Source organism: Rhipicephalus microplus, chromosome 9, assembly GCF_043290135.1.
Source record: "Rhipicephalus microplus isolate Deutch F79 chromosome 9, USDA_Rmic, whole genome shotgun sequence".
NCBI classification, from domain to species: Eukaryota; Metazoa; Arthropoda; class Arachnida; order Ixodida; family Ixodidae; genus Rhipicephalus; species Rhipicephalus microplus.
Window position 1 is genome coordinate 91,425,923 of NC_134708.1, and position 14,889 is coordinate 91,440,811.

Below are 14,889 nucleotides of genomic sequence, written 5' to 3' on the forward strand. Positions count from 1 at the left end.
TTCCTCGGACGTCACAAGATTGGAACCGCCTTCCCGGACTGACCGCCGCAATCGAAGACAACCATCAGTTTCGTGCAGCGCTAGCTAACATTGTATGCTTAGGGCCCATGTATGTTTGTACTTATCTGCTTACTACTTCTGTTGCTGCTTTTTAGTTTTCTGTATAACCTTGTAACCCACTCCCCTCTGAAATGCCTGTAGGCCTTGAGGGTACAAATAAATAAATAAATAAATAAATAAATAAATAAATAAATAAATATCGACGAGTTTTACTCGTCTAGGTGTGGGAGGTGTAGGCCTGATAAAATGCGATGTTGCTTCAGAGCCTTTCTTTCGTAATATTGCAATTTATTCAACTCTTTCAAACGCGGCACCGTAAATTTCTACTGGGTGCTCGAACACGGCAAGCAGGTCGCGGGGCAAAATCTTTGTAACATTTTATTACCGAAACAGCGATACTAGCAATGCTTGAGCTGCACTTGCTGTTTTCTAAATTGTAACCTCCTCAATCTCATCACTGTGATCAGGAAACAGAGAGGAAACGTACAGCAGTAGTACGTAGAGAAATATTTAATTTCAAGCCCTTTAGCAATATCATCTAAACAAATTGCCAGTTCACTGTTGAATTCTCGATGGAAACAAACACCTGATCAGGGACGCAAGCTTGGCTTGGCACTGGCTTGGCCGTTCATACAGAGCCAAAAGCCGCTGCAGGAAACTGGATTGCGGATCGTATTGAGACAAAATATTTTATACATTTTTGTTTTCTTTGTTTCATTTCTCTAATTGCTCTTATGATGGCGTGGACCGCGCTTCGTGATCTCATGTATCGGCGCACTGTTTTTAAGTTTAGTATGGCGCACGATAATACATGATTGCGTGCTTTAATTTAAAAAGGTTCGCGAGTATGGCAGAAACACTGCAATGTCGGGAAGAGGCAAGGGGAAGAGGATAGTAGTAGAACCAGTAGCAGCTGCATGCCCGGGTGGAGCGACTGATGCCCAGATGGAGGAATGTCAACCCGATGCCTTTTGTGTTGGCCGTTCTGGCAGTTCCGCCGACTTTATAGAAAGAGACGACCCCGTCGCTTGTCCTCTTCTCTTTTCCTTCGGGCATCAGCGACAACATTGAGGGACGACGTGTTCGACTTCACCGTGCACGTGAGTATAGGTTGGTTTTTCATTCGAGTGAATTCTTGTTCAGATTTGCAACTTGTCGACTTCATCCTGATCACCTGTCACCGGCAATAAGTCACATACGTGTGATATTTAGGTGAAATAAATGATAATGCACATTTTCTGCTCCATTTGCGTGACTTAGCTACACCAGGACATAAGGTAAAGCCTTTGTCGCCTAGCCACTAGCAGGCAAGATCGATTATTCGCATTCTTCAGTTCACGAATCAACGCGCCTGCCTTAAAATTAGTAAGCTGCTCGCAAAGAAATCTTACCGAGGCAATTTTGTTTTCTGTGAACAATTCACCGTAGATTTGTCTTGAATAACAAAAAAAAACTTGAAAAATAAATGTCGCGACCTTTTAGAAAACGCCGTGTCTAAGAGATAGACGCGGCATTTTGTAAAAGGCTAATTAAATTCAGTATGTTTTCGTAGTTTCTGCTGGAAATTATTATTGTCTATGAATTTCATGGCCCAATCTTTTGCTTTGGCTGAAAATCTCGGCGGCAAAAACTTTGTTCAGTGTCCCTTTAAGGGCAGGTGTAGATGCCATCATTTCAGTCGCAAATCTTTTTGCTAGTCGGTCGGCTGGTTAACAATAAGGGTACTAACTAGAGTTCCAGATTTCATCAGCAACACATCGTCATGGCTTCATCAGATGCTGCATTATATACATTCTATCCTCGTTTTTAAATAGGTGTACCGTATGGTCCACTGTTACAGGAAACAAGCGAGCTCATGGACAGTGAGCCATGTGGTGCTAACTGGCAGCGAGGCTTGTGAATGGGACGCATGCGCATAGAATCGGGGTGCGCCCAGTTTTGTCTGCCATTTCTCCGCCTGTACTCATGACAGCATTGGAAAGCGCATCCGTATTTTAGCTGTGCAATTTATCTAGCCCAGTGCCTCCTACTTCAGGGATTTCCTGTGAGCACAAAAAATGCATGATTTTAATCGTTGCTGCAGGGTTTTGCAAGTTGTCACCGTAAAGCACATCATATTTTTCGCATAATGCTCGCTGCAACTAGCAAGTTTCGATGACTCAAAATGCTGTTCAGGTCTGATGTAGCAAACATTTTAAGCTCGTCCTCGCGACCAAGAAATATTGGTTTATTAAATAATGGAAGGCAGAGTTGGTATCAGTTGATTTACAGTGTGAAAATGAAAAGTGCGAAGGACCGTGCCTCGCAAGTAAGCCCCGAGAGCATGAGCAGAGAAGTAGCAGATGAGGATGCTCATGCGCTGCATTTCCAAATCTCACCAGCACTAATGCTTGACGGACTGCTGGCCACGCACTAGCGTGTTCTTTCTGAAACAGGACTTTGGCCCTGTAAGCAAGTTCTTGAAGGGCATAAGTAAAACGTAGAATGGGCCCCCTAAATGCACCCATCCTTGAACCATTGGGCTTATGAATTAGTGCCCTTTTCAAAATACAACTATTCTGAGCTATATATTGTGACAGAACAGTGCACGAAGTTTATAAATAGGAAAAAAGTCTTTAAATGTCCCCTTTATACATAGTGTTCTTGTGATGTCACTTCTGCCGTTGTCGCCCTCTCCCGCCATGCCCGGGTAACTCCCTGGGTACCTATTGCAGTTCACGTGCTGCAGTGCGGTTTGTTGGGGGCTCGTCATCTGTTGCTGTGAACGATGTGGAAGCATTGTGGTTTTTTGTTGTCGTACTTTAACGAGCTCATTGGATTAGGAAGGCCTCGCTCGTTCACTCGATACAAGACCAGGTAATCAAGATGTGCGACACATATACCAGCCACGGCGTACACCGGCTGCCCGCCACAACCTATGAGGGCCTATTATCTTGCTTTCACTACAAATTGCCTGGCCCAAAAACAAGTGAAAGCTCAAAATCTCTTGAGCCGCAATTTTAAGAGTGGATGTGCGAAGCGCAGCCGCTCCCATCGAAAACTAGTCGTGCAGAGCTAGGCAAGTTTACAAGAGATATAATATTATGAATATATTGTCACGGCCTACGTCACCAAAGTAGCAATGCCCCCCCCCCCCCCCAAGTGTTTTAAACAGTGCTGATGTTGAGCTTGAGCCTCTTTGATTGCAATTTGTGGAAATAGTCGAGGAAAATATCATACAAGGCAGATAGCGACTTTGCATGGTGTGTGTCGCGGTAATGCCAGACATCACTTTATTTTTCGCGTATGCTTTAACACACTTTTCACTTTGTATTTTGCTTTTGTTGTACGCTAATGTACAGTGGAGTCACTGAAGATGATAGAGACAATGTATAGAATTAATTGACTAATTAAAAAAATCCTGACGCCCAACTTGAACCGATCGGCTATACTTCAAAGTGAACTAATATTGTTTCCCATTCTTTAGAGTTTGTTTCAATGCAATACCAAATCTCCGCGATCGCCATCACCATTTTAACCGCCTTCCTCGCCATCATGATTTTAATTGCGGACAAGTTTGTATGTACAGTATCTTGGTAAGCTATATCTGTTTGCAGGTAAATACTTGGCTATGGCACTTACCCGTAATGAAGTTGCACCTGAAGATGCAAATATTGCAAAGTTTCTTCAAGTATTTTTGTTAATCTGCACCAGCCAAATACGCTGGTACTTTTAGGAAAATCAGAATGTGCGTTCTCAATTTCAGGTTATAACTTTCAGCGAAGAAACACCCTAAGCTGTGCTCCCTCTGCGTGGACTACTAATTCAACTTGCCTCACTAGCAGCTCATAATTTCTCAAACTTGCATCGTGAGGCAAAACTAAACGGGTGCAAGCACAAGGAGACAACATTGCAGTTGTAGGCGATAGATTCGGTTGGTGCCCGGGCATGTTGGTGGCGCATTTCGGAAGTGACGAAAAGGCGCTGCGAGATGCACGTGCACACTTTGTATAGTTGCTGTATTGGACAGCAAACTTTTTTTCTTATCTGAGCAGTTTTACCAAAGGAAGCTTACTCATATGGCGTGATAAATGAAGCGAATCCACAGGTTGAACCACATCATAGCCTCGCTGTGCTTTTGTACTTTTTTTAGCTCGCAAATTTTATTTGTACATATAAGTGACAACTTGCCAGTAATAAGGCAGCACTTGTTTCTTTACCATATGATCATCTCCGGTGTGCTGCTGCCTCAATATTTCAAATTCTAAGCATTTACACCATTGTATGCTAACTTTTCCTTCAAAGTGAGACAAGCCACATGTGTATCGTAGATCAAGAAGCATGCCAGTTTTACGTACTTGCAAGGTAAACATCAGAAATGCACAGTTGATCAAAAATACTAGTTTAATGGTGCATCTACATAGCAAAGCACCTGTGGCACCTCGGGAACAAGATAATGCCACATATGTTACAAGAGATAATTAAAAAAGACAGGGGACGTTCCGTGAACAAATAGAAACAAAAATAAAATGGCACGTGGCAGCGAGCGAAGGCGGCAAGGGGAGGGGAGCCCGTGGGACTTCTGCGGATGAACGTAAGGTGTGTGTTTAATATGTGGAAGAAAAAAAATTCAAAATTTTGACGACTGAAATGAGGGTGACTTAGTGAGTGCGCTCATGACGAGAGTAAACACGGTTATTATTTTTTTTTTCAAATCTCTTTTGAAAGCCACAAAAAATCTGTATGTGGTGCAGCCTAAGAGAAGGTCCGTGAAGGCAAATCATGAATTCGTCGTTGTACAAAGGCCTTTTTTTTTTCATGCGCACCATCCCCGCCGCGGTGGTCTAGTGGCTAAGGTACTCGGCTGCTGACCCGCAGGGCGCGAGTTCGAATCCCGGCTGCGGCGGCTGCATTTCCGATGGAGGCGGGAATGTTGTAGGCCCGTGTGCTCAGATTTAGGTGCACGTTAAAGAACCCCAGGTGGTCTAAATTTCCGGAGCCCTCCACTACGGCGTCTATCATAAACATATAGTGGTTTTGGGACGTTAAACCCCACATATCAATCAATCAATCATGCGCACCATAAATAGTGCTCAAAATTTAATTGCATATGTTGTTTTCATCCTCGCTGTATTCCGTGCTGTTTATGATGTAAAAAAAAAGTAGCACGCTGAAGTGGTGCTGCTTTTGGGCAACAGTTGAAACTGGCGGGGTGCATGAATGCGGAATACGGCCGCTTACACTCAAATCACTCTTGTGGTCACCTCCCACTGTTTGCAGCATGTGTTGTGTATACACAGCTGCATATTTCCTAGCTAGAAAAGTTTCATTTTAGGTGTTTCACGCCATTTTCCATGTAACTATTCCACAATTGCACACACTGATCAGCAGGCTTTCAATTGCGCTGAAGGACACAGGTGCCATAAAATTCATAGTCGATTCTTTCAAGAAACCGTATGTAAAGGCTGAAGCTTCATGCGTACATACACACACACATACCATATTGTTTTTTGTACTTTATGAAAGCTGCGAAGGTCTCATGTGCCTCCAAGCGTGACCTGTCTTATTTATTCTCCATCACCGCAAAAGTTTTGTGAGTTTCAAATAAAAGTACTTTGCGCATGGCCACTTTTGGGTAATTTTTTTGTGTAGGTGTTATTTGAGCAGCCTACAGTGTTTACTTTATAAGCCTGTATGTATATGTTGCATTATAAGGATGCAGAATGTGTGTAGCTGTACAGTATAGATGAAGTGTAAAAATTAAGTGTGTCTATTGTAGTGTTCTTGCAACCAATCTTACCCCCGTATTCTAGAACGTCCCTCCACTCTACGCTTCACCTTCACTTGAGATGGCTGATGGGAGCGCCGTCTCTAAGCAGAGAAAATTGCTGCATGTCAGCAATAATCTGCTGTGATTCTCGAGTAGCGCAGCGTCGCTTTCAAACGAGCAGCGGCACAGTGCTCAACTCTGTCAAGTGAAGAGGGAAAGTCGAGTCGGGGAGCGTTTATGAATATGGGGGTTAGTTTTGTTGTCTTGTTAACCTGCCATTAACACTGGATTGATGCTACTTTGCTCTAGCTGTACAGTGCTCTCCAAGGCTCAAGGAGGCACCGCACGGGGAAGGCTCGGAGCAAACCATGCGTGAGTTTCCTTTCATTGTTACACTATGCACGTATTAAGTGATAGACTTTAATGTATGCTATTTGTATTGTGCAAGTTTTTGGGGACATAAAACTTCCAACACTTATATGTTCTGACGAAAATCACGCAAGAATGAGACAAGCTTGTGCAAAAATTATGCAAGAGTGTAAGAAGCTTTTGCAGAAGTCTGTGAAATGAAGTTTTGAAATTTTGTGGCAATGTGTCATTGTACAGTGGTCAACAGTCTTGCTCAGCATGCTTGACTGCAGGGCTCCCGGCTGCACAGGCGCATCTACGGAGTGCCTGATGCATGATGGGCCAAATGTCAGCCTGCACACTGGTGCCTCTTATCCCCGTTTGTCTGTTACATCAGTGTCTCTTGTAAAGGGGATCAACTGTGCTACCTTTCTTTTCGAATGTAATGAGTTCTTTTTGCAGATTATTGTTGTTTTAAGGTAGAGCCTCACATTTCTATCAAATACTGAAGATTCTATTTTTCCTTCTAGATGCTATGAAGTCACTCCTTGTGTTACAATAGAGTGAACACTGCTATGAGAAAAGCTACTTTATGGAGTTAACTCACTCCATATTGACTTAACACACAGAATTGGTGAAAACTACACTCCATTCCAGCTGCATTAGGAATAATATTCATTGGCATACTTCTGTTTCTTTTGTTTGTTTGTTGGCTGGAGGTTTGGAGTATAGGGTGGCCAGAGGGCACTGTGTAGTCTTTCTTCATCTTCCCAATTTTGTGAACATCAATTGATAGGCGTATGGGAAGCAGCCAGCATGCTGAAACAGCGGTGCAAGCATGCAAGATGTTCACCATTGCATGCAGTCAGTTGCTGTGAGCAACCTACTGCATACAATTACCTGCGAGTGGTGAACTAACGCTGCACTATGTGTGCCTCCTGGAAAGCTGCAATGGTAAAGTGCCACAATCGTATAGTAACATGGATAACATCGCAATTTGTTTGTTGAATAATTTTGCAACAGAATCAATGGAGTTTTGGATAAATTTGTGTATCTGCCTGGTTCATCAAAGCTACAGAGTCAAATGCGGTATATACTCGCGTATTATGTGTACTTTTTTTGTCAATTCGGTCATGTGTGAAGCTAGTAGGAATCGCTGGCCTAAAAGCTCAACTGGGAATATATGTTGCAGGCGCTGTCACAGCTGTCTCAAAGCGGATTGTCATTTGTTTGCTAAGCCTGTTCAAGTGCCCCCATTTTCTTGAAGTTCTTCCGAACAGTGCTCACAAAAACCAGTTCCCACGACAGGGTTATACCAGAGAACATAAGTACTCTCCAATAATTGTCGGGAACCCAACGTAAAGTAAGATGAAGACAAGGAAGCGCGATGCCAACACAGTGCTGTGTGTGTCGCCCTTCATGTGTGTGTGTGTCCATTCCTTGTCCCAGTCTTCTATTGCGTTGTGTTCCCTCCGATATCTATCCAACACACCCAAGCTTCTATGCTAAGTCTTATTCAACGCACTCTTCTGCTGGCTCCCATACTGAATATTGCATGTCCAAGAACTCCACGCTGATGTGCTTAGCGGTAGCACGGTTTCAGTTTTCTTCGGTAAGCTTTATAACAGCAATCTGCCTCGTATATAATTATTGTAGCATATCACAAGGAACGGTAAAAACGCAATGGCCAGATGGCGAAACCGAAAAAAAAATGAGTGCGAAAACCTGCCTCATCTAGTTGATGTGACAGGTCCTTGCACGCGTTCAACTTCTGTGCTGTGTCTCGGGAATACAATCTTGCCGTGAAAGAGGTGGGAAGATAGGAGGCAAACCTTTAGGCATTTCGGACTACACATAAACAGGTTTCAGTTTTCAAGTTCGATATTCTAGGGAAAGCATAAAGGTTCATGGAAGAAGGGACCTTGCACTCAGTCCATTTTGTGTAAGACTGCACTCGCCTGCTCGACAAGAGATGTGCCTGACCAGAGCATCATGAAGTCAAATGTGTCTGTGTGTGTGCTGGCAAGGTGGCTCGGGCTGGTTGGGGAGGGCAAAGTATGCGAGCAAAAAGTTTCTTGTAGTACAGCAGGCTGGCTAATTATACTGGTGAGCAAATTATGTGAGGATGCAAATTGTGTGAGTAAACATGGTATGTACCCTTGTATGTTTCAGCTCTATTGCTACGGATCCTGCGGATCCAACTTGGCATCCGGCAGCAACAAAGACAGGTTCTGCAAGAGGTGCGACAGCTGAAGCACAAGGTACGGCTCTTGTCCGTGCCTCAGCACGCCCAGCCAGCACAGCGCCCCTCTGACCTTCCCCGGCTGCCTGCTGGTACAATTGGAGAAGTGGAGGCAGCAGAGGCAGCTGTGCAGAGTAAAGCTGTGGCTGCGGCTTTGGTGTATATTTCTTGATTTTTAATATGCCCATGTAACATGCAGAAACTTAGTACTGCTTTAAGATACTGTGTTTCGGGAAACAAACTAGTCAGGTTATCTCATGAGCCACTGTACTACAGTCGAATATGAATAATTCGTACTCAAAGAGGCCAGAAAATTTGTTCAAATTAAAAGAAGTTCAAAATAATGAAAGTTACCGTAATTACTTGAATCTAACACGCACCTTTTTTCCGGTTAAGAGTGTTCATAAATCACATGTGCGTTAGAATCGAGTACGAAAAAAAATGAATATGGTCATTCTATTGCCATAGCCACTTACAAAATGGCCGCCCCCTCAAGCGTCGGCATGGCGCTTCGGTCATTTCTGCCTATGTGTTTCCCATGCGCGGCACTTCATACGTGTGCTGAGGAGTTCGTCATCTTGTAGTACATTAGCATCGACGGCATGGTAGGGCTGACTCCAAAAACTCGACGAGTGCACCACAATGCTGCTTCTAAAAGAAAAGTCGTCGCGTGTGCCGGAACGGACAGAAATCGGACCGCATCGTGGTCATTCGGAGTTCCCGAAACGTGCATGCGGGACTGGCGGAAACAAAAGCAGAATATTATCGACAGCAAAGATTCACCCAAAGGCTTCAGTGGACCACAGCAGGGTTGGTTTCCACAAATTGAAGAGCTGCTCGGCGAGTATGTGATTAAGCAGTGAGCGGCACAGCGGCCCGTGACAGAACTGCTCCAAGTGCAGGCTATGCATTTAGCCTTAGAAAAAGGGCTAATGCAGAGCCATTTTGAAGCGAGCAGGTGCTGGCTAACGAACTTTTTGAAGAAAAAAGGCTTTTCCCTCCGAAGGCGAACGGGCATATGCCGGAAGTTGCCGGAGGAGTACGAAGAAAAGCTTCAGAGTCTTCAGAGGTTCCTCCTAAACTTGCGGCACAACAACGGCTACCTGCTTGGGCAAATCGGGAATGCCGATCACACGCCTCTTTACTTCGACTTGCCTGGCACCACAACCGTCTAGGAGAAGGGGGCGAAGCAAGTTTGTGTACTGACATCGGGCCACGGTAAAACTAGAGTGACAGCAATGCTCTGTTGCACGTCAGACAGGCATAAGCTTCCCCCGTACTTCATATTTAAACGGAAGACGCTCTCAAAAAGAGTCGTTTTCGCGAGTGGTGTGATCAAGCGGGCCAACGAGAAAAAAGGGTGCGCGTTGCAACCGATGTCTTAGTTTTTTTTTTGTCGTGGAAACCGGGCGCGCGTTACAATCGAGGGCGCGGTAGAATAGAGTAAATACGGTAAACGAGCGGAGGGCTCACCATGCAGTGATGCATGTGCATGGAGAAGTTTTATTCACAAATTACAGAACATCCGTCATTAATTAAAGTAGTCAATACATGTCTCTACAAGTTGGCCTTGCAACGAGTCAACAAGTTTTGCGTGCAGTTTGCAAAGCATTTGTACTTCGGCTTCAGTATTCTCCTGGCAAAAGAAGTTGCGCGCGGCAATGTCCAGTGCTGACACTCTTCGAAGACAACTGTGTTTCCACTGTTACCATCTGCGCTGCAGCCGTAGCGTGGCCAGCACATGATGAGAATGGAGCAGCGTCTCCACCTTGAGAAAAGCAGATCGGCATTCGAGAGAGAAACACTCCGCGGCAGCTTTTTTTTTTCTCTCTTCATGCGCGGTGTTGAAAGGAGAAGAGTCTCTACATAGCAGGAACGAAAAACAGGGAAGCGTGACACCGGCGCGTTGCAGATCGGCATGAGAGAGCCAACTCTCTGCGACAGCTTTTTTTTTCCCTCTTTCTCTTCATGCGCAGTGTTAAGAAGCGGGGCACAGGAATGTCGCAGATTGGCATTTGGCAAACATTCCACCGCAGTCTTTTCTTTCCTTTTCTTCATTTTCTTCTTCAAGCACAGCGATGAGGTGTCTGAAGTGCCACCGCAGGATTGGGCGGGGTGCTGAGAGCATTTTCGGAGCGCGGTATAGCTTTGATAGGACCACAGCGTCAGTTCGAATTAAGTGTGTTGGAATTAATGAGATTCGACTGTATTTACTATAGTCTGTGAAGTCCGAGTGAACTGTCCTAAGCTAGCAAACGATGTAGGCAGCATCGTGTGTTTGATGGGCAGTGACTAGCAATATCCTGCTTAAAACAGACATTCAGTAATTTTGTTCATTTATCACCCTATATCGTGTCCGCTGCGGCTCTCTCTACTTTGAGCTGCAGTTCACCCTGCCTTGTGTTAGCCGATTTCTTACTTTTTTAAAAATCTAACATGCACCCAATTTCGCAGTGTGAAGAAAAATGCACCTTTGTTTATTGTGATGAGATTTCTATAGCGACATGCCTCTTTGTTGGCTATCACAAAAAAATATAAACAGCAAATGGTGCGACCATCTAGTGCGACCTTTATTTTTCTATCAGTTTCATCCATGACCAAGATTTGGTCGCTCTAAGGTTGCCTCTTAGTATGCCTTGATCATGTTCATTTATCTTGATGTGCTCTGCTTACAATGCATTGTTTAATAACATGCCCAAGCTTCTTTTTGAATTCCACATATTTTATCGTTTTTCACCTGTAGAAGCTACTCCTGGTCAACATTCAGGCAAAGACATTGTAACCTCGAAGAAACGTGTATTGGAATTTGAGCACTGTACAAAGTAATTATACTATTTCATAGCTAGAATCAATATTTATTAAGGGTTATAACAGTGTTGTATTTGATTTCATAACAGCGAAACTACATTCAGAGAAGGACTCTGAAAGGTTCTCACACTGAGTGTGAAAGAGCTGATGTGGAAACCATTTTAGGTCAAGTGAGTTGAAGTTAGCGTAAAAAAACAATGAAATGTTGTGATGCCCAAAAATTCAAGTTGTTGTTTTCAGTGTCCTCTTCTTGCAGATTTTTATCACGAAAACATTTTGATGTGCTGTTGCGTTCACCCCATCTATGCTTCTTGCATTTTTTTACAGTGCAAGCACCTCCTGCAGATTGGGGGACGTGGCCTCCGAGAAATTGGTGTGAATGCCATGAAGACTGTATTGGCACATGACGTGCAAGTGCTGTACAGCCTTCATGGCAGAAAAGGGAAAAGGGCCTTTGTGAACCTGAGGCTCTGTAGATTAGTGACAGGTTAGACTTGTTCATTGTTTTATGTGTGTGTACCCTTGTGTATTCTCTGTACTGCAGTGCTTCATGTGTACTATGGTATTTCTGTTCTTGTATGCAGATGTCATCTGCCAAAAAGCAGGGTGCGACCAGGCGGAGGCCCTCAACTTTATTAAGAGGTGGCTGCCAGGGTCTGGTGATCGCTGTGGGGGCAGGAAGCGGCGCTTCAGAGAAGCATTTGTTGTGGAGCAGCCCGATGATCCCCACTCTCAGAGTGCAGATTATCGGCTGCTCGCGGCAGCTGGCTTCCTGCCCAGCCACAGCAGCCAGGGCCTTCACAGCACCACTGTCACTGTGCCCCCAACGCAACCTTACCTGCAGTAGAGTGGGCCTTTTTTAATTGTGTATATATATTTTTCAATGTATACATTTTTTGTTGTACCAAATAAATAAAAAAAACAAAGAATAAATAGTCTGCAGACTGTCGGTGGTGCACTGTTCGGCTAGCTTATGCTGATTCGGAAGCACCATCACCATGTTTTAGTTACCAAAAAATGCTCTAAACTATGAATATTCTCGATTACCATGTGGGGGACATATGTGGGGATTGCAAGTGGGGGACATACGCTTTCAACATTTACTTCCTAACGACTTTTTTCAATCTGCTGTATCAAATACCAGTACCAAATAAAGCACTCGCTATTGCAAAAGATAAATTGGTAAAGAAATAAACTACGCTTCTAGTGTCAGCAAAGGGAATGAGGTATAAAAGATGAAATAGATCGAGTAACTGCTTTCAGTTCTCGGCATTCAATTTTCTGTTGCCCCAAGTATACAGGGCTGCAAAGCTACAAGAGCGGGTCATCGAGGCATATTGTTTAAATCTTCCGGTAAGAAAAATTCCCTACTAATAATGGTTACATAATGGCAAGCCAATCAGTAGCCAATATTCGTCGTGCAGGAAACATCGGTGTAATAACGGCATTTAATTGGCTGCAATGTGGCCCTGGATTGGTCCAATGTCGGTCGTACATCCGTAGCCAATATTCGTCGTGCAGCAAACATCGGCGTAAAAATGGCATGTGATTGGCTGAAATATGGCCCAATGTTGGCCGAACATTGGCAGCTTTGTCGGCAATACGATGGGCCTTCGTCGGCCCAATGTTAGTTGCATAGTGGCTAAAACATCGGCAAAACATCGGCCCATCATTGGCTTGAACGTCGGCCCGACATTGGAAGAACCGACGTCGGCCCGACGTCGGTGCCGATGTTAGCCGATGTTGGTCCAAGATTGGTCCAACGGCGGCGTGCTGCCTGGGGATTGATGGTCATGCCTCTGTTGATTATTTTACGGCTTTTTTGCAGTGAAGCTGCATCTAAAAACATTCCGCAAACAACAAAACAACCTGGTAAACGATGCGTGCCATGGTTGAATATTGACTGTCAGAACGCTCGCAAGAAACAAAACAAACAACAAGCTTGGAGGTTGCTGCGAGACTCTTCGACATGTGGGAACCTCAAAAACATTAAGCATATCTAGTCGCAATCCAGAAGAACGCGCCGACTAGCCAGACGGGATAGTTGACAAATATTTCTATCAGGCAATGTGTGACAGAATACTTCCTATACACGAGAGGGTGAAGTCTGGAAGAGGGTCAGTATGAAAATTGGAAGGCAGGCATACTTACTCTCTCTAGTAAACACCCAAGGTGACAGTCAGGAAGACCAGGCGAATTCTCTGAGCGAACGTTTCCAACAGGTGTCCAGCTTGTTGCATTTTACAAGGCCTTCCAGCGGTACAGAACAAGACTAGAAAAACAGAAACTAGAGCGCAAATGTACACAATACGAGGCATACAGTGATCTTTTTTGTTTACCAGAGCTACAGGTATTTCTAAACTGATGTAATAAATCTGCCCCAGGCTCTCATTGTGTAGTAAACGAAATGATCAAAACTTACCTCTCCAAACACAGAACACCCTACTTTCACTGTACAATGCTATGTGGATGTCAGGCGAGATGCCTACTTCTTGGAAAGAAGCTATTGTAATACCTATTTTTAAACAGGGCAATGATCTGTCCTCCGTAGCGAGTTACAGGCCCATCATCTTAAAAAGTCGCCTTCGTAAGCTCTATGAAAAGCTAGTAAATAGGTGCCTGATACACTGCCTTGAATCAAACATCCCCTCGATGAATACCAGTGTGGTTTTCGAAAAGGTAGATCCTACCACTAACCACCTCGTACGTATCGAAGCACAAATTCGAGACGCTCTCGTTTAATATCAATATTTTCTTTCGACGTTTCTCGGTAATGCGAAGGCCTACGACACAAAATGGCGCTTTGGAATATAAGAGACCTTTGCAACGTTGGCGTGCATGGTAGAATGTTTGCCATAGTTGAAAGTTGTTTATGCAACCACACATTCCGTGTTTGAATAGGCAATGTTTTGTCCACATTTGTCCAAGAAACATGAGGGCTACAAGGTGGAGTGTTTAGCTGTACTCTTTCTATTGTCAGGGCGCATTTTGTGCGTCTTTGCAATCCACGAATTATATTCTATTGCCCATACGTCGATGATGTGAGAGCCGGTTTTAGGTTATGCATTGTTTCTATATATGAGCGGCTGGTCCAGCTAGGTCTGAACAAAGTATGAAAACGGGCAGAAGAAAAAGATTTTGGCTTTATTTAAAAGAATACTAGTGTCCTGTTCTCCCGGACTCGAGGCCTTCATCCTGACCCAAATATTCACCTGCATGGTCAAGTTTTTTTCATAAAAATGGAGCGCGAATTCTGAGACCTATTCTTGCACACTAAACTGACGTTCATATTACACGTACTTTAAACATTTGAGAAGTAAATGTATTGATTAAATGAATGTCCTAAACGTTTTATCACGCACTATGTGGGGCAGTGACAAGAAGTATCTGGTAGATTTGGACAAAAGCCTCTTACGTACCCACTTAGACAACGGGGCAATAATTTATCGATTCGCCACACCAAGCGCCTTACCGATGCTTGATCCAGTGTATCATCTAAGCATTCCCTTATCTAAGGGCACCTTTCGAACTAGCCTCGTAGAAAGCTAGTCGGTTGAATCAAACGCGTGGTCACTCCACCTGCACAGGTCCTACTTGCCATTTGCGTATTTTATGAAGGTTAACACAAAAAAGAACACCCTTCACACCCTACTTTTAATGAATTGTCCACTTTTATCTTTTT

General features: G+C 44.1%; 1 protein-coding gene across 2 annotated transcripts; it reads left to right on the forward strand.

The window, feature by feature from the left end:
• The first annotated feature begins 788 nt into the window (after window positions 1-788).
• Window positions 789-12,647, forward strand: LOC142772004 (uncharacterized). 2 transcript variants are annotated; one of them, XM_075874073.1, is made up of 5 exons: window positions 789-1,160; window positions 6,119-6,181; window positions 8,330-8,556; window positions 11,535-11,694; window positions 11,792-12,647. In XM_075874073.1, the coding sequence occupies exons 2-5, from the start codon at window positions 6,178-6,180 to the stop codon at window positions 12,052-12,054; spliced, it is 654 nt and encodes a 217-aa protein (XP_075730188.1). In that variant the 5' UTR covers window positions 789-1,160; window positions 6,119-6,177; the 3' UTR covers window positions 12,055-12,647. The 2 variants fall into 2 exon arrangements, with proteins under 2 accessions (XP_075730188.1, XP_075730189.1); XM_075874074.1 differs by lacking the exon at window positions 789-1,160 and having other exon boundaries at window positions 5,978-6,181.
• The last annotated feature ends 2,242 nt before the right edge of the window (window positions 12,648-14,889 follow it).

Bases quoted from the DNA above. Each gene is read 5' to 3' on its own strand.
- LOC142772004 (XM_075874073.1), top strand. The intron at 8,557-11,534 runs GTGTATATTTCT...ATTTTTTTACAG, and splicing joins AAGCTGTGGCTGCGGCTTTG to TGCAAGCACCTCCTGCAGAT. The intron at 11,695-11,791 runs GTTAGACTTGTT...TCTTGTATGCAG, and splicing joins GCTCTGTAGATTAGTGACAG to ATGTCATCTGCCAAAAAGCA.